At 41.0% G+C, this 15,905-nt stretch overlaps 1 protein-coding gene across 1 annotated transcript; it reads left to right on the top strand.

Annotated features, from left to right (window-relative positions):
* Positions 1-3,152: 3,152 nt before the first annotated feature.
* Positions 3,153-15,544, top strand: LOC102087576 (putative lysosomal acid lipase/cholesteryl ester hydrolase). Its single transcript, XM_065067431.1, has 9 exons — positions 3,153-3,380; positions 4,512-4,632; positions 7,756-7,954; positions 8,334-8,443; positions 9,046-9,182; positions 10,179-10,325; positions 11,616-11,687; positions 12,441-12,512; positions 13,264-15,544. Exons 1-9 carry the CDS (start codon positions 3,276-3,278, stop codon positions 13,495-13,497), a joined length of 1,197 nt encoding a protein of 398 aa, XP_064923503.1. The 5' UTR covers positions 3,153-3,275; the 3' UTR covers positions 13,498-15,544.
* Positions 15,545-15,905: the final 361 nt, after the last annotated feature.

Genomic DNA, 15,905 nt, shown 5'->3' with positions numbered 1-15,905 from the left:
GGAAGGATCCTTATCTTTGCTGTGGTACATTTGACCCAACTTTTGACCTTTGGCATCTTCAATAATAAATATGCTCAGGCTTTACCTTTCTGTATAGTCTGAATACAGCAGATGTGCAGTCAAGATAGCAGGGTGTATTAAATCCTGTGTTTTCCCAACTTAGTTATCTGATGAACCTGCTGTGTGCCTGGAAAATTGCCGCATTAGAAAACAGTAAAGTCAGAGAAGCCACTGCTTACTTCCATAGCATTATCATGAAAACTTGGCCCTCTTCTCGTCAAACATGTTAATCTAACCACATTACTTGCTATGCTGTTTTCAGCTAGAAAGGGAAACACCTCCTCTGGCTTAAAACCTTTACAGTCAAATACAAACCTTGAGTAGCAGGTCAGGAAACACTCCCAATTTTGCCAGGGGGCTAGTGGCAAACTTGACTGTAGCTACTGGTGCCAAGGCAAAGAACATTTTGGTTTTCTTAGCCAGCTGTGGCAAAGTTGAAAAAGCAATGAAAGCTGTAAATAAGATGAGAATCGTTAACGAACCTCACTGACACAAGGTAGATGAGAGGGTGACCTGGCAGTGATTCTATAAAATCTAGGATGTTGAGTGTGCACAAGTATTTTTACATTAATAGTTTATTGTTGTCTCTAGAATCAGTTTATCAGTATGCAATTCCCTTCCATTACCAAAGCTCTGGCAGAACCTGAAGAGCAGTAAGAGTAGCCAACAAGGGAATCTGTTTCAAAGGACTTTCTCCCCTTGACTTAAGTAGTTAAAAGAACCACAATCATAAACCAGGTGGAATTTAGGAAGCCTCTCTTCTGACATCTCCATCTGAAAAGGGGAAATGACACCTTTATGTGTCCAAAAAGGCCAACAGCATCCTGTCTTGTATGAGGAATAGTGTGGCCAGCAGGACTAGGGAAGTGATTGTGCCACTGTACTTGGCACTGGTGAGGCCCCACCTTGAATCCTCTGTTTGGTTTTGGGCCCCTGATCATAAGAAGGACATTGAGGTACTAGAGAGAGTGCAGAGGAGGTGATGAAGCTGGTGAAGGGTCTGGAGCACAAGTCTGATGAGGAGCAGCTGAGGGAACTGGGGCTGTTTAGCCTGGAGAAATGGAGGCTGAGGGGAGACCTTATCACTGTCTACAACTACCTGAAAGGAGGTTGTAGCATGGAGGGTGTTGGTCTCTTCTCCCAAGCAGCAAGTGATAGGACAAGAGGAAATGGCCTGAAGTTGCGCCAGGGAAGGTTTAGAGTGGATATTGGGAAAAAATTCTTCACAGAAAGAGTTGTCAGGCATTGAAACAGGCTGCCCAGGGAAGTGGTGGAGTTACCATCCCTGGAGGTGTTTAAAAGGTGTTTAGATGAGGTTTAGGTTATGGTTGGACTTGTTGATCCTGAGGGCCTCTTCCAACTGAAATGATTCCATGATTCTATCTGGAATACAGATTAAAAAAATGAAAGGTTCCTGCTTCTACACAAAGAAAATAAATTAACATATAAACGTATAGGAGGAATATGACCTTCAGAAAAGCCAGAGACCCGTCTCTGGATCTCACAGTAGCACAGGTGTTTTGGTTTCTTGATTTTTTTTCTGCTTTAATACCTGAAATCTGATAACATGGTAACTTTAGCCTCAATGCTGACACATCATTCTACTGCAATACTAATTCATGCAGTACTTCCTCCATTAATAATGTAAACTTGGATCTTTCAGCAGAACAGTCGTATCACAACTGTTCCAGTCACCTACACCCTCTGTTCCAGGTCATGTCCATAAACGTTTGCTGTGAGTTCCACAATCCAAATTACCAATATTCCTCCCTCCTGGCATTGCTGTGATGAGGAAGCTTTTCAGTGCCTTCTTTTCCCATTTTGTGGCGCACTGTCCCTGCAACCAGAGCAAATCTCCAGCAGTGCCAGACTGGTGTTGGAGACAGGGCAGCTCAACACAGCTCTTAACTCGGCTGCAGTAATACCCCATTGCCTTATGAACACTGTGAAGGATTTTCAAGCCTAATATCAACTTTGTTTTCAGTGATGTTCACTTTGATACCTTCTTGCCCTTTACTGAATTCATATGTGCCAACTTCTGACGTTTTTGAAGAACAGGCTCTTGTCAAGCTGCTACTTGCAGGTTTCATAACATAGGAAGAGGAAAACTGTTCAACTGCTTCAATGCTTTCATTCTGTTCTCCTACTAGCCTCCAATTGCTGACAGTTCCTTTTTCACTTTACAAAGCAGTCACCAGATCTGCACATGAAATGCACAATCATATGACAAACTGACTTGGGCCACAATAACTTTGTATCACCTCTGATGCTAAAAACTCCAGATGGGGAACAGGAAAGGTAGGTCCTTAAACTACCCTTTCTGCTATAGCACATTTTGTTCTCTTCACTGCACCCCCAAGAAGGTGAAGACAGACTAATTTCCATGCCATTCTTACCCATGCTATGTAGTTGTTTTAGGTTTGTAGTTAATTCTAAAACAAAAAAAATTGATGTTTTGCTTTGAGGTCTCAGAGAATGCATCCCATTCAAGTTATTTCTAACCCAAACACTAAAAGTGATTGCTGCCCTGGAAGTATGATACTGCAATCTGTCCCAGTCACTAAAATGACAAACGGCAAAATATTTTATTGTCACATACAGCAATTTAGAGAGAAACATGTGGAGATTAAAGAGGCTGAAGTAAGCAATCTGTGTAATCTATGTACGTCTGTGCCTTACAGTGAGAAGTGCAGTGGGATCTCATGATCCAGGCAGGCAGAAACACTCTCAAGAAACACTGTGCCAGCACAACTTGGTATGCAAGTGTGGGCTCCATACCGACTTTGGACTAACTCAGAGAAGTGCCCAAGGACTTTTTTTTGTGACACTTAAGAATTGTATCGCATCCATAAAAGTTGTCTACCTAGTTGTAGTGAGTCATATTTGCAGCCTCGTTTCCCAGTCATAAGCTTGGAGTTCCCTAGTCTTCACAGCCTAGAAATAAATATTTACGCATTCAAAGAAGAACCACAACCCTTCTGTTGCAGGAATAAAAAGCTATAATTCATCTGGGGAACTGGCAAAGGCAACTGACTGCAATGTAATCTTAGTCGCCGCCCCCTTCCTCGCCCCGTCACCCGGGCGGCCGCCCCTGTCACGCGGTCCCGTGCCGGTCGCCTCGCTCGGCGGAGGCGGCACATAAGCCCCGGCGGGGCCCGCTGGAGCTGCCGGGTTCTGCTTCGGCGCGGCCTCCGGCTCTTTCCCGCAGGGCCAGCATGCGGGGCCTGGTGGTCGCCGCTTTTCTGCTGCAGAGCATCGCCGGTTCAGGCGCTCTCGCCACCGGCAGGAGAAATGTGGACCCCGAAACGAACATGAACATCGTGAGTGCAGGCGGGGCGCGTCGGTGAGGGAGAAGCGCCCGGGGCTGTCACCGGCTGTGGCCGCGGGGCTGTCACGGACCGGAGCGGAGCGGAGCGGGGTCTGGCCGGCGGGCGGTCCCGTTACGGCTCCACGGGCTCAAACCGGCGCCTCCCGGCCTCCGCAGCCGCGGTGGGAGCGCGGAGGCTTCGGGCAGCGCTCAGCGCTCAGCCTGCGGCGGCTGCTCGCACCCTCTGCTCGCAAGTCGCCTTTCGCTCCTCCTCCTCCTGCCAGGTCCTTCTCGGTCCCATGTAACCTGTGGCTGATCTTTCTCTCACACATTTCCTGAAACAGATCTGTGGTTTTTGCTAGAATCAGGACATTTCCATAAGAGCTACAGGAGTGCGTGTTTATGCAGCATACCTGTCCTGCTGGCACGATGACCGTGTGGCATTTACTCTCTTAACTTTATTCTTCTGCTGCTGCAATAACCAACCCCAGAAAAGATTTGTTGTTAATAACCAGTATTAGCAACCTTAGTATTTTAAAGCTGCTGTGTTTGTGGGTCATTTCAGCACATTGCCTAGTCGTGATTGTGCCCTCTGTATAACATTAAGCATAAAGTGCAGATATAAATCTGAAATGTTTTTTATAGAAGCCTTTCACTTCAGGAGACATTAGCTCTTCCCTGCCTCTTGTATTCACCATTGTGGTGCCAGTGGCTTTTTGTTCTCCTCACCTGTGTATTGCTGGAATGTACTGCTTTCCTTGGGAACAGACAGTTTCAATTTTTTGTCTGCTAAATCCGTATCTTGGTGATTTCCCTGTTATCATATTTTCCTTTGCAACACTTCAGTCTCCTTTCTCACTGTAAGCAGCATGTAACTAATAAGACTAACAAGGTGGAGGCAGGTGAGGGAGTCCTCTGAAATTTGGGGATAAGGTTTGTGCTCTGGCAAGTTCCTGACTCCATACTGGGCTAATTCTTATAAGAAAACCTGTCTGCATCGAGTAGTCGGCTGGTCTGACACGTTCCTAGCACGTCTTTAATTTCACATCACAGTCTTTGGAAGGAATCCAGAGAACTTTTCACACGTTAATGAACTGAGGAGGCTGGCAGTTGGACTCCAAGGCGGTTTCTTTTCCTTCTCTAGAGCCAAATTATTACCTTCCGGGGATACCCTAGTGAAGAGTATGAAGTGACAACAGAAGATGGTTATATCCTTTCCATTAACAGAATTCCTTATGGAAGAAAAGGCCGTGAGAGCAGCAAAGGTAAGATTTACGTCTGCTTGGAAAAACAGGAAGTCATGAAAAAGCTCTGTCAGATTTCCAGAACTTTTTCTTCTCTAAGAATCCAGAAAAAAAGATTAAAGACTGTATGACTTATGCTATTAGAATGTTTTATTGGTGAATGCTACAGCCAAAAAAGTTTAGGCACATACATAGAGTGACTTGAGTAAAGGAAGGGAAAGGGAGTTAGAAAGCTGTATTTTCCTGGCGTTGCCTTTTTGTGACATTTGTACAAGCCTTTCATTGTCCTTTGACTTTTCTGAGGGACTGAGGGACCTGGATTTTGTAGGCAGTGGAGAATAAGGGTTGAGATTTTTTGAGGTTTTTTAGGTGATGAAGTCTCTTTAGAAGAGACTGTAATATTGTGGGGTTATTTCAAACCCCATTTGTTAAAAATGCCTCAGCTTTTTCAGAATTAGGTACAGTTCACATGCCTCTTTTGGTGAAATAGAACTGAAGCACAAGAGTTCCCACTCACATGTTCACAAAAGAATTACTGCCTGATTTTTGCGTAAAATGATAATTTGTTTCTAAATTTTAACCTCACTGAAGCTTCTTTGCAGTGAGGTACAAGTCAGACCGATACAGCACATTATTGGGGTGTAATGTTTTTCACATTTGCTTAAATAGGTAAAATGATGTAATAACATAAAATCCCTTCAGAATGAGTATAATACATTTAAAATATGTTGCAAATTAAGATATGTAGCAAGTAGTTGACAACAGTCAACCCAGACTAAGTGGTTTCATCAATGTGATTTGACGGGGGACTGTTAAAGGCTGTAAGAATTACTGTGAAAGCTGGTATAAAAGCATGGATGAGATGCAGGTAGTGTACAGGCAAGGATGATAGGGGGAATGTAAGCTGAAACTTAACAGAGTGATATGGGCAGAGGTTTTGACAAAGACTGAATGATAGAATGCTTATAAAATGAGTCAAATGTGTGTAGAAGAGGACACGTAGCCTTTGCTCATACACTGCATATGGAAGTAACAGTGTATTCGTACAGTAATGGCTGATTTTGGTATCAGTCTTGTTGCCACCCTGTATCAAAGATCCTACAATCTCTTGCATACAACAGCTACCTGTTTGCATAGAAAATGCACATCTTCTAAGGACTGCCTCAGAACCCTTTGGACTGAAAAAAACTGGGATGAGAGGTAAAAGCATGGAGTTTGCAGAAGAAATTGATGGTTATTCTGCAGCCCTGGGAGTGAACAAGACCTGTGGAAAAACCATCCCCTCTGTCAAAGGCCGAGCAACAGTCTTCCTGACCTTCCTTGTAGGTTTGGTATTAGTTAGGATGGTTGTGCCGTCCACTGTCTCTCACTAGGTGTGTGTGTAAAGGTCAGTGCATGGAGGAGGCCAGTCCAACCTGGCAAGTGTCTTTGAACTTTGGAATTTCAGAGAAGTCCACAGGAAAAGGACAGGCTGCCTTCATTGATGCGGAATCCTTCATTGATGACATAGACAAACAGAAGTTTCCTGATCTGTGGGAATTCTCCACATTCCCCTTCCCACACCCTCGAAGTGTGGTCTTCTAGAAGAAGATTCCAAAGTTCATGTTGATATTAAGTTTTTATAGACTTGGTATCTTTTCTGAGAAAGATTAATGTGTTTCTGCTGACTTAGCAGATATATACCATGATTCTTCTTTTGCAATACCTACATAATGTGAATGGGATCCCTTGGAATTATGTATCATACAATGTTTTGGAACAAAACTACAATTTTTTCAGCTTAAAAAAAAAGGGGGAAAGGAAAGGAAAGGAAAGGAAAGGAAAGGAAAGGAAAGGAAAGGAAAGGAAAGGAAAGGAAAGGAAAGGAAAGGAAAGGAAAGGAAAGGAAAGGAAAATGTCCAGAGAACCTAAAAGCAAAATATTTTTTTTAATTTTAGTGTTAACTAAAAACCTAAACCAACTGCATAGCATGGGTAAGAAGGGCATGGAAATTAGTCTTCAGTTCCTGGGGGTGCAGTGAAGAGAACAAAATGTGCTATAGCAGAAAGGGTAGTTTAAGGACCTACCTTTCCTGTTCCCCATCTGGAGTTTTTAGGATCAGAGGTGATACAAAGTTATTGTGGTCCAAGTCAGTTTGTCATATGATTGTGCATTTCATGTGCAGATCTGGTGACTGCTTTGTAAAGTGAAAAAGGAACTGTCAGCAATTGGAGGCTAGTAGGAGAACAGAATGAAAGCATTGAAGCAGTTGAACAGTTTTCCCCTTCCTATGTTATGAAACATGCAAGTAGCAGCTTGACAAGAGCCTGTTCTTCAAAAACGTCAGAAGTTGGCGCATCTGAATTTAGTAAAGGGCAAGAAGGTATCAAAGTGAACATCACTGAAAACAAAGTTGATATTAGGCTTGAAAATCCTTCACAGTGTTCATAAGGCAATGGGGTATTACTGCAGCCGAGTTAAGAGCTGTGTTGAGCTGCCCTGTCTCCAACACCAGTCTGGCACTGCTGGAGATTTGCTCTGGTTGCAGGGACAGTGCGCCACAAAACGGGAAAAGCAGGCACTGAAAAGCTTCCTCATCACAGCAATGCCAGGAGGGAGGAATATTGGTAATTTGGATTGTGGAACTCACAGCAAACGTTTATGGACATGACCTGGAACAGAGGGTGTAGGTGACTGGAACAGTTGTGATACGACTGTTCTGCTGAAAGATCCAAGTTTACATTATTAATGGAGGAAGTACTGCATGAATTAGTATTGCAGTAGAATGATGTGTCAGCTCTGGCATTGAGGCTAAAGTTACCATGTTATCAGATTTCAGGTATTAAAGCAGAAAAAAAATCAAGAAACCAAAACACCTGTGCTACTGTGAGATCCAGAGACGGGTCTCTGGCTTTTCTGAAGGTCATATTCCTCCTATACGTTTGTATGTTAATTTATTTTCTTTGTGTAGAAGCAGGAACCTTTCATTTTTTTAATCTGTATTCCACATAAACGTGTCACTTCCCTTTTCAGGACAGAGAAGTCAGGAGAGAGGCTTCTTGAATACCACCTGGATTTTGACTGTTGTTCTTTTAACTAATGAATTATTCTTAGGCATTCAATTCCAGATGAACCGGAAGCTGTGATAAATACTCTGTTTTGCAGGTCCAAGGCCTGCTGTGTTTCTACAGCATGGTTTGCTTGCAGATGCCAGCAACTGGATCGCAAACTTTGAATACAACAGCCTTGGCTTTATGCTGGCAGATGCTGGCTATGATGTGTGGCTGGGCAACAGCAGAGGGAACACTTGGTCCAGGAAACATACACACTTCACAGTGAAGCAAGAAGAATTCTGGGTTTTCAGGTATCCTTGACTTGCTAGAGGAGCTATACGTGCTGTTTGTGAGCAGACTCATTGTCCTCTCTTTGCCCACCATGTCAGTTCAATCACATTGTGAATGCACAAGATATTTCTTTCTGACTACATGTGCTGTCATGTATGTAGGGGCAATGAAGGAGAGCTTTGTGGTCACTATTGAGTCCTGAGACGGCCTCCATGTGTGGCAGGTAGAACAGTAGTTGCTTTCACTGGTGCTTGCTGGGAAGACTCCGTGAGCAGAGAGTTCTGCTTCATCCAAAGGAAGCTTTTCTTTATATCCAGAAAACTGATCTGCAGTGCAGTAAGGCTCTGTGCAGCTGTTCCATTTCACTTACAGAACTGACTTTTTATCTTTGCTTTGTAGCTTTGATGAAATGGCTAAGTATGACATTCCAGCCTCCGTGGACTTTATTTTGAAGAAGACGGGTCAGCAACAAGTATTTTACGTTGGCCATTCACAGGGCACCACAATGGGTATGTGAACAGGTGCATTTGTTAGAATATGTTGTGCTTGAAGTTATATCCGGTTCCACATGCATGATTTAATGAGGAAATATTTTTGAAATCTACTGCTTCTGGTTTTTAGCTGCTTCCTGAAATATTCATCAACATGAAAAAGGAAAGACATCTCTTTTCTGTGTTTACTGTGAATGGGAAGCAGTTGAAATGACAATTGAAGTCACAGGTAGCCACCAGTAGAGCTTCTGTTAAACCGAAAGGATGAACTATGCTATAGTTGATAAAGATTCCCACTTCCCAAATATTTTGTTGTATGTAAGGCCTGGCTCAAATGTTTTTAGAGCTGCAGTTAGAAAGAGGTGGAGGAGTATTGGGTTACTTAGCACAAACTTGTTTTTCAGAAGAAAACAAATCCTTCTGATTTGCCTCATTTGACTTCTGTAGAAATTTGATTGATCTAAAATATGTAAATGGATCAAAAATACAGCAATCAATCTATTAATGCAAAATTACTTGTGTATTCTCAGCGTCTTAGATTTTATAGAATCACTGCCAGGTCACCCTCTCATCTACCTTGTGTCAGTGAGGTTCGTTAACGATTCTCATCTTATTTACAGCTTTCATTGCTTTTTCAACTTTGCCACAGCTGGCTAAGAAAATCAAAATGTTCTTTGCCTTGGCACCAGTAGCTACAGTCAAGTTTGCCACTAGTCCCCTGGCAAAATTGAGAGTGTTTCCAGACCTCGCATTCAAGGTTTGTATTTGACTGTGGGTGTTTTAAGCCAGATGAGATGTCCCCATGTTTCTAGCTGAAAACAGCATAGCAAGGAATGTTAAGAGCTGTGGTGAGATTAACATGTTTGAGAAGAGGACAGCCAGTTTTTCCGTGATAATGCTATGGAAGTAGGCAGTGGCTTCTCTGGCTATACTGTTGTCTAAAGAGACAGTTTTCCAGGCATCAGTTTAAACTAATATTTTGTAATTACGACTTAATGTGTGGAATAATATTGTTTTCCATGTACATGTTTCTAGAATTTATTCTACAGAAATCACATGATTAATTAAATAGTTCTGTTTTAAAAGAATTTGAACTGTCACGAACATTAACAGATTTGTTTCACCATTAACCATTTAGTATTAGAAGAGGATCCTTCAGAGGGTTATTAAGAGCAGCGGCTTTATTTGGATGCCGTGAATCATCCTCTGGAGGAGTTTACCTTTCCCCCTTAACATCGAAGGGAATGTATGCAGACTGGCAGCCTGCACAAAGTGCCTGATGTCAGATGCTGTGAACCATCTTTAACCACTTTAATCAGTTTTTAACCAATTCTTTCCATCATGCAGAGCACTGCCCTCTGTGACGTAAAATCTTCTCTAATGTACCTTGTGCAGATTTAATGTCTGTCCATGCATTATTAATTATTTGCTCCAGAGGCAGATATATTAAAGTGATACAAACAGATGTGATCTCCTGTTCCTTGTGTAACAAACTTAGTTTAAAGAGGACATCATCTGTAAGATGGTCGCAGTTCCCACATACTTTTTGTGGGGGTAATGAACTGCATCATTTGTAGCAGAAGCACAAACCATGACCTTCCCATTGAACTGGAAACAAGGTTCATAAGGAGATAAATTGTTTTCATATGACACACCTACTGCCAGTGCAAATTGAAATAATGCTGCAGTATAGAAAATAAACTCAGGTCATTCGATGCAATCACGTTTGTTCTGTGTGTTTCTTATTTTGTAGAAAATATTTGGAAATAAACAATTCCTCCCTCAGAATTTTGTGCTCAACTGGCTTGCTACCCATGTTTGCACCCACAGAATACTTGATGATCTTTGTGGCAACTTATTCTTTCTTCTGTGTGGTTTTAACGAGAGAAACTTGAATATGGTATGGTTTGCTAACTTTTAATAGTTGAGTTATTGTGAATTCTAACACAGTATTGGCCGTGTATCCCTGTACCGACTGTCCTTTACATGTAATTAGAAAAAAACTAATGCCTTCTTCATCACGCTGAGTTTGAATAAATGTCTTTCCTTGGTATAGATGTAGTTGCCAATCTTAGATGGACAGAATTAACCTGTTAAACTGTTACTGGAAAGCTAAAATACATTGTTGTGGATATGTTGGGGAAACGGGTAAGAGAAGTGAATTAATATGACAGTGCAAATATTTAGATCCTTTTGCTAGGAAGTGAGGAACAACGATACAGTTTTCAGGCTTTTTCAAGAGGACTGCTGAAGCCTTGTGTCCTCTTGGTGGATGTGTGCAACTGTTTTCTGTGGGACCGGTTTCTAACCCTGCTGATGACTTTATCTGTGGTTCTAGTTGCAAAGGACTTGTTCTTAGGACTTGTTTTGTTATCTAAAAGCTAGTTAACAGCAACTGTCATGACACTGCCTTTTTTCATAATGCATCTTAAAGTGTTTCTAACTCCCTGAAACCAGTAGAAGCTGGTATCGGTTTACCCACAGCTGGATGAAGGCTGAGGATGTTTAGATGGGGGTGAGATAGAATTAGCATGATTTTTTTTCACCATTCTGCATGCAAAAATGTACATTTTTTTGTGTTTTATATCAAGGTGAAAGTGCAGAGTTTTGTATGTTTTCTTGTCTAGTGCATACAAATATAATGTGTTTAATGTTTGTCTTTGTTTGTTTGGTTTTTGTTTGTTTTGTTTGGTTTGGTTTTTGTTTGTTTTGTTTGGTTTGGTTTTTGTTCGTTTTGTTTGGTTTGGTTTGGTTTTCTGCCAGGATTTAAGATTCCCTGGCTATCTTGTACTTCTGGATTCAGTGTGTGAAGTTCTGAATCACCTTGGACTGACAGCTGCTAGTTTAGATGTAGAGTAATGCAAGGTTTCTCTGGAGGTCCATCAGTATTTAGATTGTTAACGTGCTCACAATTCTTACAATACTAACACTTATTAAAAGATACTCTGAATATATATATGTTTCAGGTATATCATTATCAGGTTTAAAGTTCAGCTTTAAAGTTCTGCAGTTAATTGTAGGTAATCCCCCAAACATTTGAACCTCTTACCTCATCTGTATATATGGCTCCAGTTAACTTTTCTTTATGGCAGTTTTAAAAAGAATGGAAAATTTTCTGCTAATTGTTCAAGAAGCAATGATGATCGCACTGTTGCACTGTGAGGAGTACAGCATATGAATCTTGTTGCAGAGCCGAGTGGATGTATATTCAACACACTGCCCTGCGGGGACGTCTGTGCAAAACATGATCCACTGGAGTCAGGTAGAGTTTCCAGAATCTAAAATGTCCATTGTCTCTAGTTTGTTTGTAGAATAATGATGTGCCTGATATTTAAATGGAATAAAATGCCAAAATATATACAGCATAGCCCAAGTGAAATTCCTGAATTGTGAAAAGCAGCGGGCTTTCTGTTCTGTTATATTCTGTCCGGCTTCATTTTCTATTTTATTAGTGTATTTCAGATTTCAACTCAGTGCACAATTTCATGCTTGTGATGCTCTTGTGCCCGAAGCTTGGTTAGCAGGCTGATAAATACAAGAAGACATTTGCCATGGAAGCAGTGGTCAGTGCTACTTGTGAACTTGTAACTGGACTTGGTCACCCACTCAACATTAATGTGTTGTGCTGTACAGAGCTGCTCATGTGTTGGCTCAGAAAGAAAACTGTGATTTTTATTTTTTTTTTTTCCAGATGACTGTTATATAGACTTCTGTTTCTGAAAAATTTTAAATGGTAAATCATATAGAGTGGACTGGCTAAGAAAGCTCCCTGGTGTGTTCATATATATTTAGAGAGCAGGGTAGATATTTCAGAAGTAAGCACGGAGCTTCCACATCCTGGCTTTGGGTACACTAATCTGTTTTCCTTAATCTTTCCTACCATTGCTATGAAAGAGTGTGAAATCCGTTTCTTCTGTCAGTTGCCTTTTTAAGTTCTCCAGATGAACTCTACTTTTTTATTCCAGCATTAGAAGGGTTGCAGTTCTTCTTTGTATGTGTGAATATTTATTTCTAGGCTTTGAAGACTGGAGAATTCCAGGCTTATGACTGGGGAAGCAAGGCTGCAAATATGGCTCATTACAACCAGGTAGACATCTTTTATAGATGTGTTACAATTCTTAAGTGTCAGAAAAGAAGTCCTTGGGCACTCCTCTGGATGCTTTGACCAAACCAACCAACCAAACAAGAAGAAAACAAAAAAACCCAAACTAGACAAACAATACCAGAAAACCCCAAACAGGACTACACTGCCCTGAGTTTGTCCTAAGTTGCTATGTAGCCCCCACTTTGATATGGAGTTGTGCTGGCACAACATTTCTTGAGGGTGGTCCTGCCTGCTTGGGTCATGAGAACCCACTGCACTTCTCACTGTAAGGCATAGTCTGTCAATTCTTGTGTATTGCTTACTTCAGCCTGTTTAATCTCAACACAAGTTTATTTCCAAATTGCTGCATGTGATACTAAAAAATATTTTGCTCCTTGTCACTTTAGTGACTGGGACAGATTGCAGCATCATACTTACAGAGTAGCAATCACTGTTAGCATTCAGGTTAGAAATAACTTGAATGGGATGCATTCTCTGAGACTTCTGCTATGGTAATGTCTTGTAAACTCCTCAAGCCACATCTTTACTGCTAGGTATGCTGTAATATCGCAGACTCTTGGAGTTACAGTTTCTGTTGAGTCAGGACTCCATGTCTTGCTGCCCAAGAGAGGAAGAAAAAAATGTGAACCTGACACATTCTTCTTGCATTTGGCCATATGTTACATTGTGGTGCAGTATCACAATGAAGACTTGTTCTTTCTAATGCCTTTGTTTTCCCTTTCCCTCTCCTCAGTCTACTCCCCCTTTCTACAAAATAAAGGAGATGACTGTGCCGACCGCGGTGTGGACTGGTGGACATGACTGGCTGGCAGACTCAAAGGATGCTGCGATGCTGCTCACTCAGATCACAGACTTGGTTTACCACAAAAACATTCCAGAATGGGAACATTTGGATTTCATCTACGGCATTGATGCACCTTACCGCTTGTATAATGAAATAATTAACATGATGGGGAAGTATCTCTGAACCAGCATGGTATTTCACAGTATTAATTCACCTGGAAATCATATGCTTTTCTGGCAATAATGTCACATTACTTTTTTATGATGCATTTTAAAAATGCCATCAATGACTACTGAATTGGATTCACATGTAGTTTGTTTATTTTTTTTTTCAGTATTATTTCTCTCTCCCGCAGAAATCCTCGTAGTATCTGGCTGATTTTGCACACAGTGGCATGGTACTTGAAAAACAACAGTGTGACTTTGTGCAAAAGGAGTCTATCGTGTGCATATAAATTTAGTGAAGTGTCTGAAAGACACATCAGTCCACTGAGCACCTGAGGTGCTTGATGATTAAAACCATAAGTATTTCACTGTGGATACAACAGTGCCATTTCTCAGTACGTTGCCATTTCTGAGTACCTTTCAGAAGTACTCCCTGTACTGCAGTGACCCGTTGGGTACTGGTACCTTAAAAAGCACTTGGTGACTTTTTCTGCGTTATTATTTTAGCTATCGCACACAAACTAGCTACTTTGGGTGACTTTCTTTCTCAATATTGCCTGAAAGAACCGCCATGAGCCAGAGAAGATCACCACTGTCATCTGAAATCTCCTCTTTTGAGACTGATGCATTGCTGCATTTTTCTTGATTTAATGGTGTTCCTGAAGCCTTTCATGTTTCACCTACCAGCTATGGATAAGGATCATTATTTGTCCTTGCAGACTCCTGGAAGTAGAGAAATGGTTAAAAGAAATACCATTAGGTAATGGTTTTCATGCAGAATGATGTAACATACTTGTGTTTTGTTCTCTTTGCACTGACCACTAGAAAACAAGCTCCACCAGTGTACTACTGGTGAGGGAAGAACCAAAGCATTAATTCTATAGCTTGAGTGACTTAATTAATGTGGATTTTTCCCCTTAATCATCACTTCAGAAGAGCAAGAAGCTTGGTGTAATAAGAATGAGCAGTGATGCATAATCTGTTTTTCAAAGCAGATCTTAATTAGTGCCTGTTCCACAGACTTCATTTTATGATGGGTGTTTATAGATGATGTTGAAGGATGGTTGAATATCAGCTTGGATAATACACAAGTGTCTTAGTGTAAGAGAGTGCATCAGACACCTTCTGCTAACTTAGTCTCAGCCTTTAGTAATGTGATCAAACTGTGCTGGAAAGCCATGAGAAAGTAGTCATACTCTGCTCAATGCAGAGCATTTTTTCACTGTTTAGTGATTCTGTAACTAGTGATAACACTGACAAAAATTTACACATCAATTCAACCAACATACAAGTGCCTCAGCACAGGAAGTGGTGGTAAAACAGAACTCCTACTCCCTTGGACCCTGTAAAAGAAACAGTTTTGTCAGATCGGTAGCAAAATAAACCAGTTTTCTGTAAATTACTCTTTATGGTGAATGTGCTGTGCAAATTAAAAAAAAAAAAAAAAGGAAACACGCTACTTTAATATCAAGAGAAGTTATAAATTATTTTAGTCTGTAAGATATATGAGGGAGACCTTGGAGGTTGAATAGGTTTCCTGCTCTATAATAAAATGTGGTTCTTGGTGGAAGATTTTCCTACAATTGTAGAATTTATAATGTCTTTTCCATTTCTTTGATGTCTTATAAAATACAGATTCCTGCTGTAGCATTGCCCATCATGAGAATGCTAACAATGGCCTCTTCAGTAGCTTGCTTTCAAATAACTATAGGAACAAAATCACTGAAATCATCAATGAAGTAAAAAATCATGAATGTTGGATGGACAGTAGCCACACCTGTAATTGTCTAAGTCTTATTTTCTGAGGATACTGAGCTGAAAAGTGTCTGTATTGTATTCTGACTCCTCCAGAAATGATGTATGTGTGTAGTTGTAGAAGATGCAAATAAATTTCTCACTACTGAATTGCAATTTCTGAACGAAAGAATTTTAGGGTCTTTTCCTGATGGTTATTGTCTTGAATTCTGATCCTTATAAAGTGAAGCTTGAGAATTAAAAATTTAATCTGCTGTCGGCTTTCCATCTGCAGCCATTGTTACGAATTCATTAAAAAGACCCCTGATTAAGTGTGGTTTCTTTTTCTTTCTGTGCTGGCTAGAGAGGCTTTCAGTGCAGCTTGGCTGGGGAGGTGGGGTGATGGTATGAAAATATTTTGATTAAGAAAATATATTAGTTCTGTTAAGAGAAGTTTTCTGTGTTCAGGCCAAAGTTTTTCATGAAAACTGAAGAGGAATGCATGTTCTTCACCCTCAGGTACTCAGCAAACCATGGGCTCAGGGCTGAAGCCGCTTACCTGGGATGTGGGTGTTGCATTAAGATAATTAATTTAGCAGAAATTAAGCCCCATGCAAGGTGGCTAGGTCAAATAACCTAAAGTCAGCACTCTAAGTCTAATTGTGCTCAATGGCCAGTCTGACGCACAGATAC

This window comes from Columba livia, chromosome 6 (assembly GCF_036013475.1).
Source record: "Columba livia isolate bColLiv1 breed racing homer chromosome 6, bColLiv1.pat.W.v2, whole genome shotgun sequence".
NCBI classification, from domain to species: domain Eukaryota; kingdom Metazoa; phylum Chordata; class Aves; order Columbiformes; family Columbidae; genus Columba; species Columba livia.
Note: the sequence above shows the minus strand (reverse complement) of the source record. Positions and strands in the feature narration are given on the sequence as shown.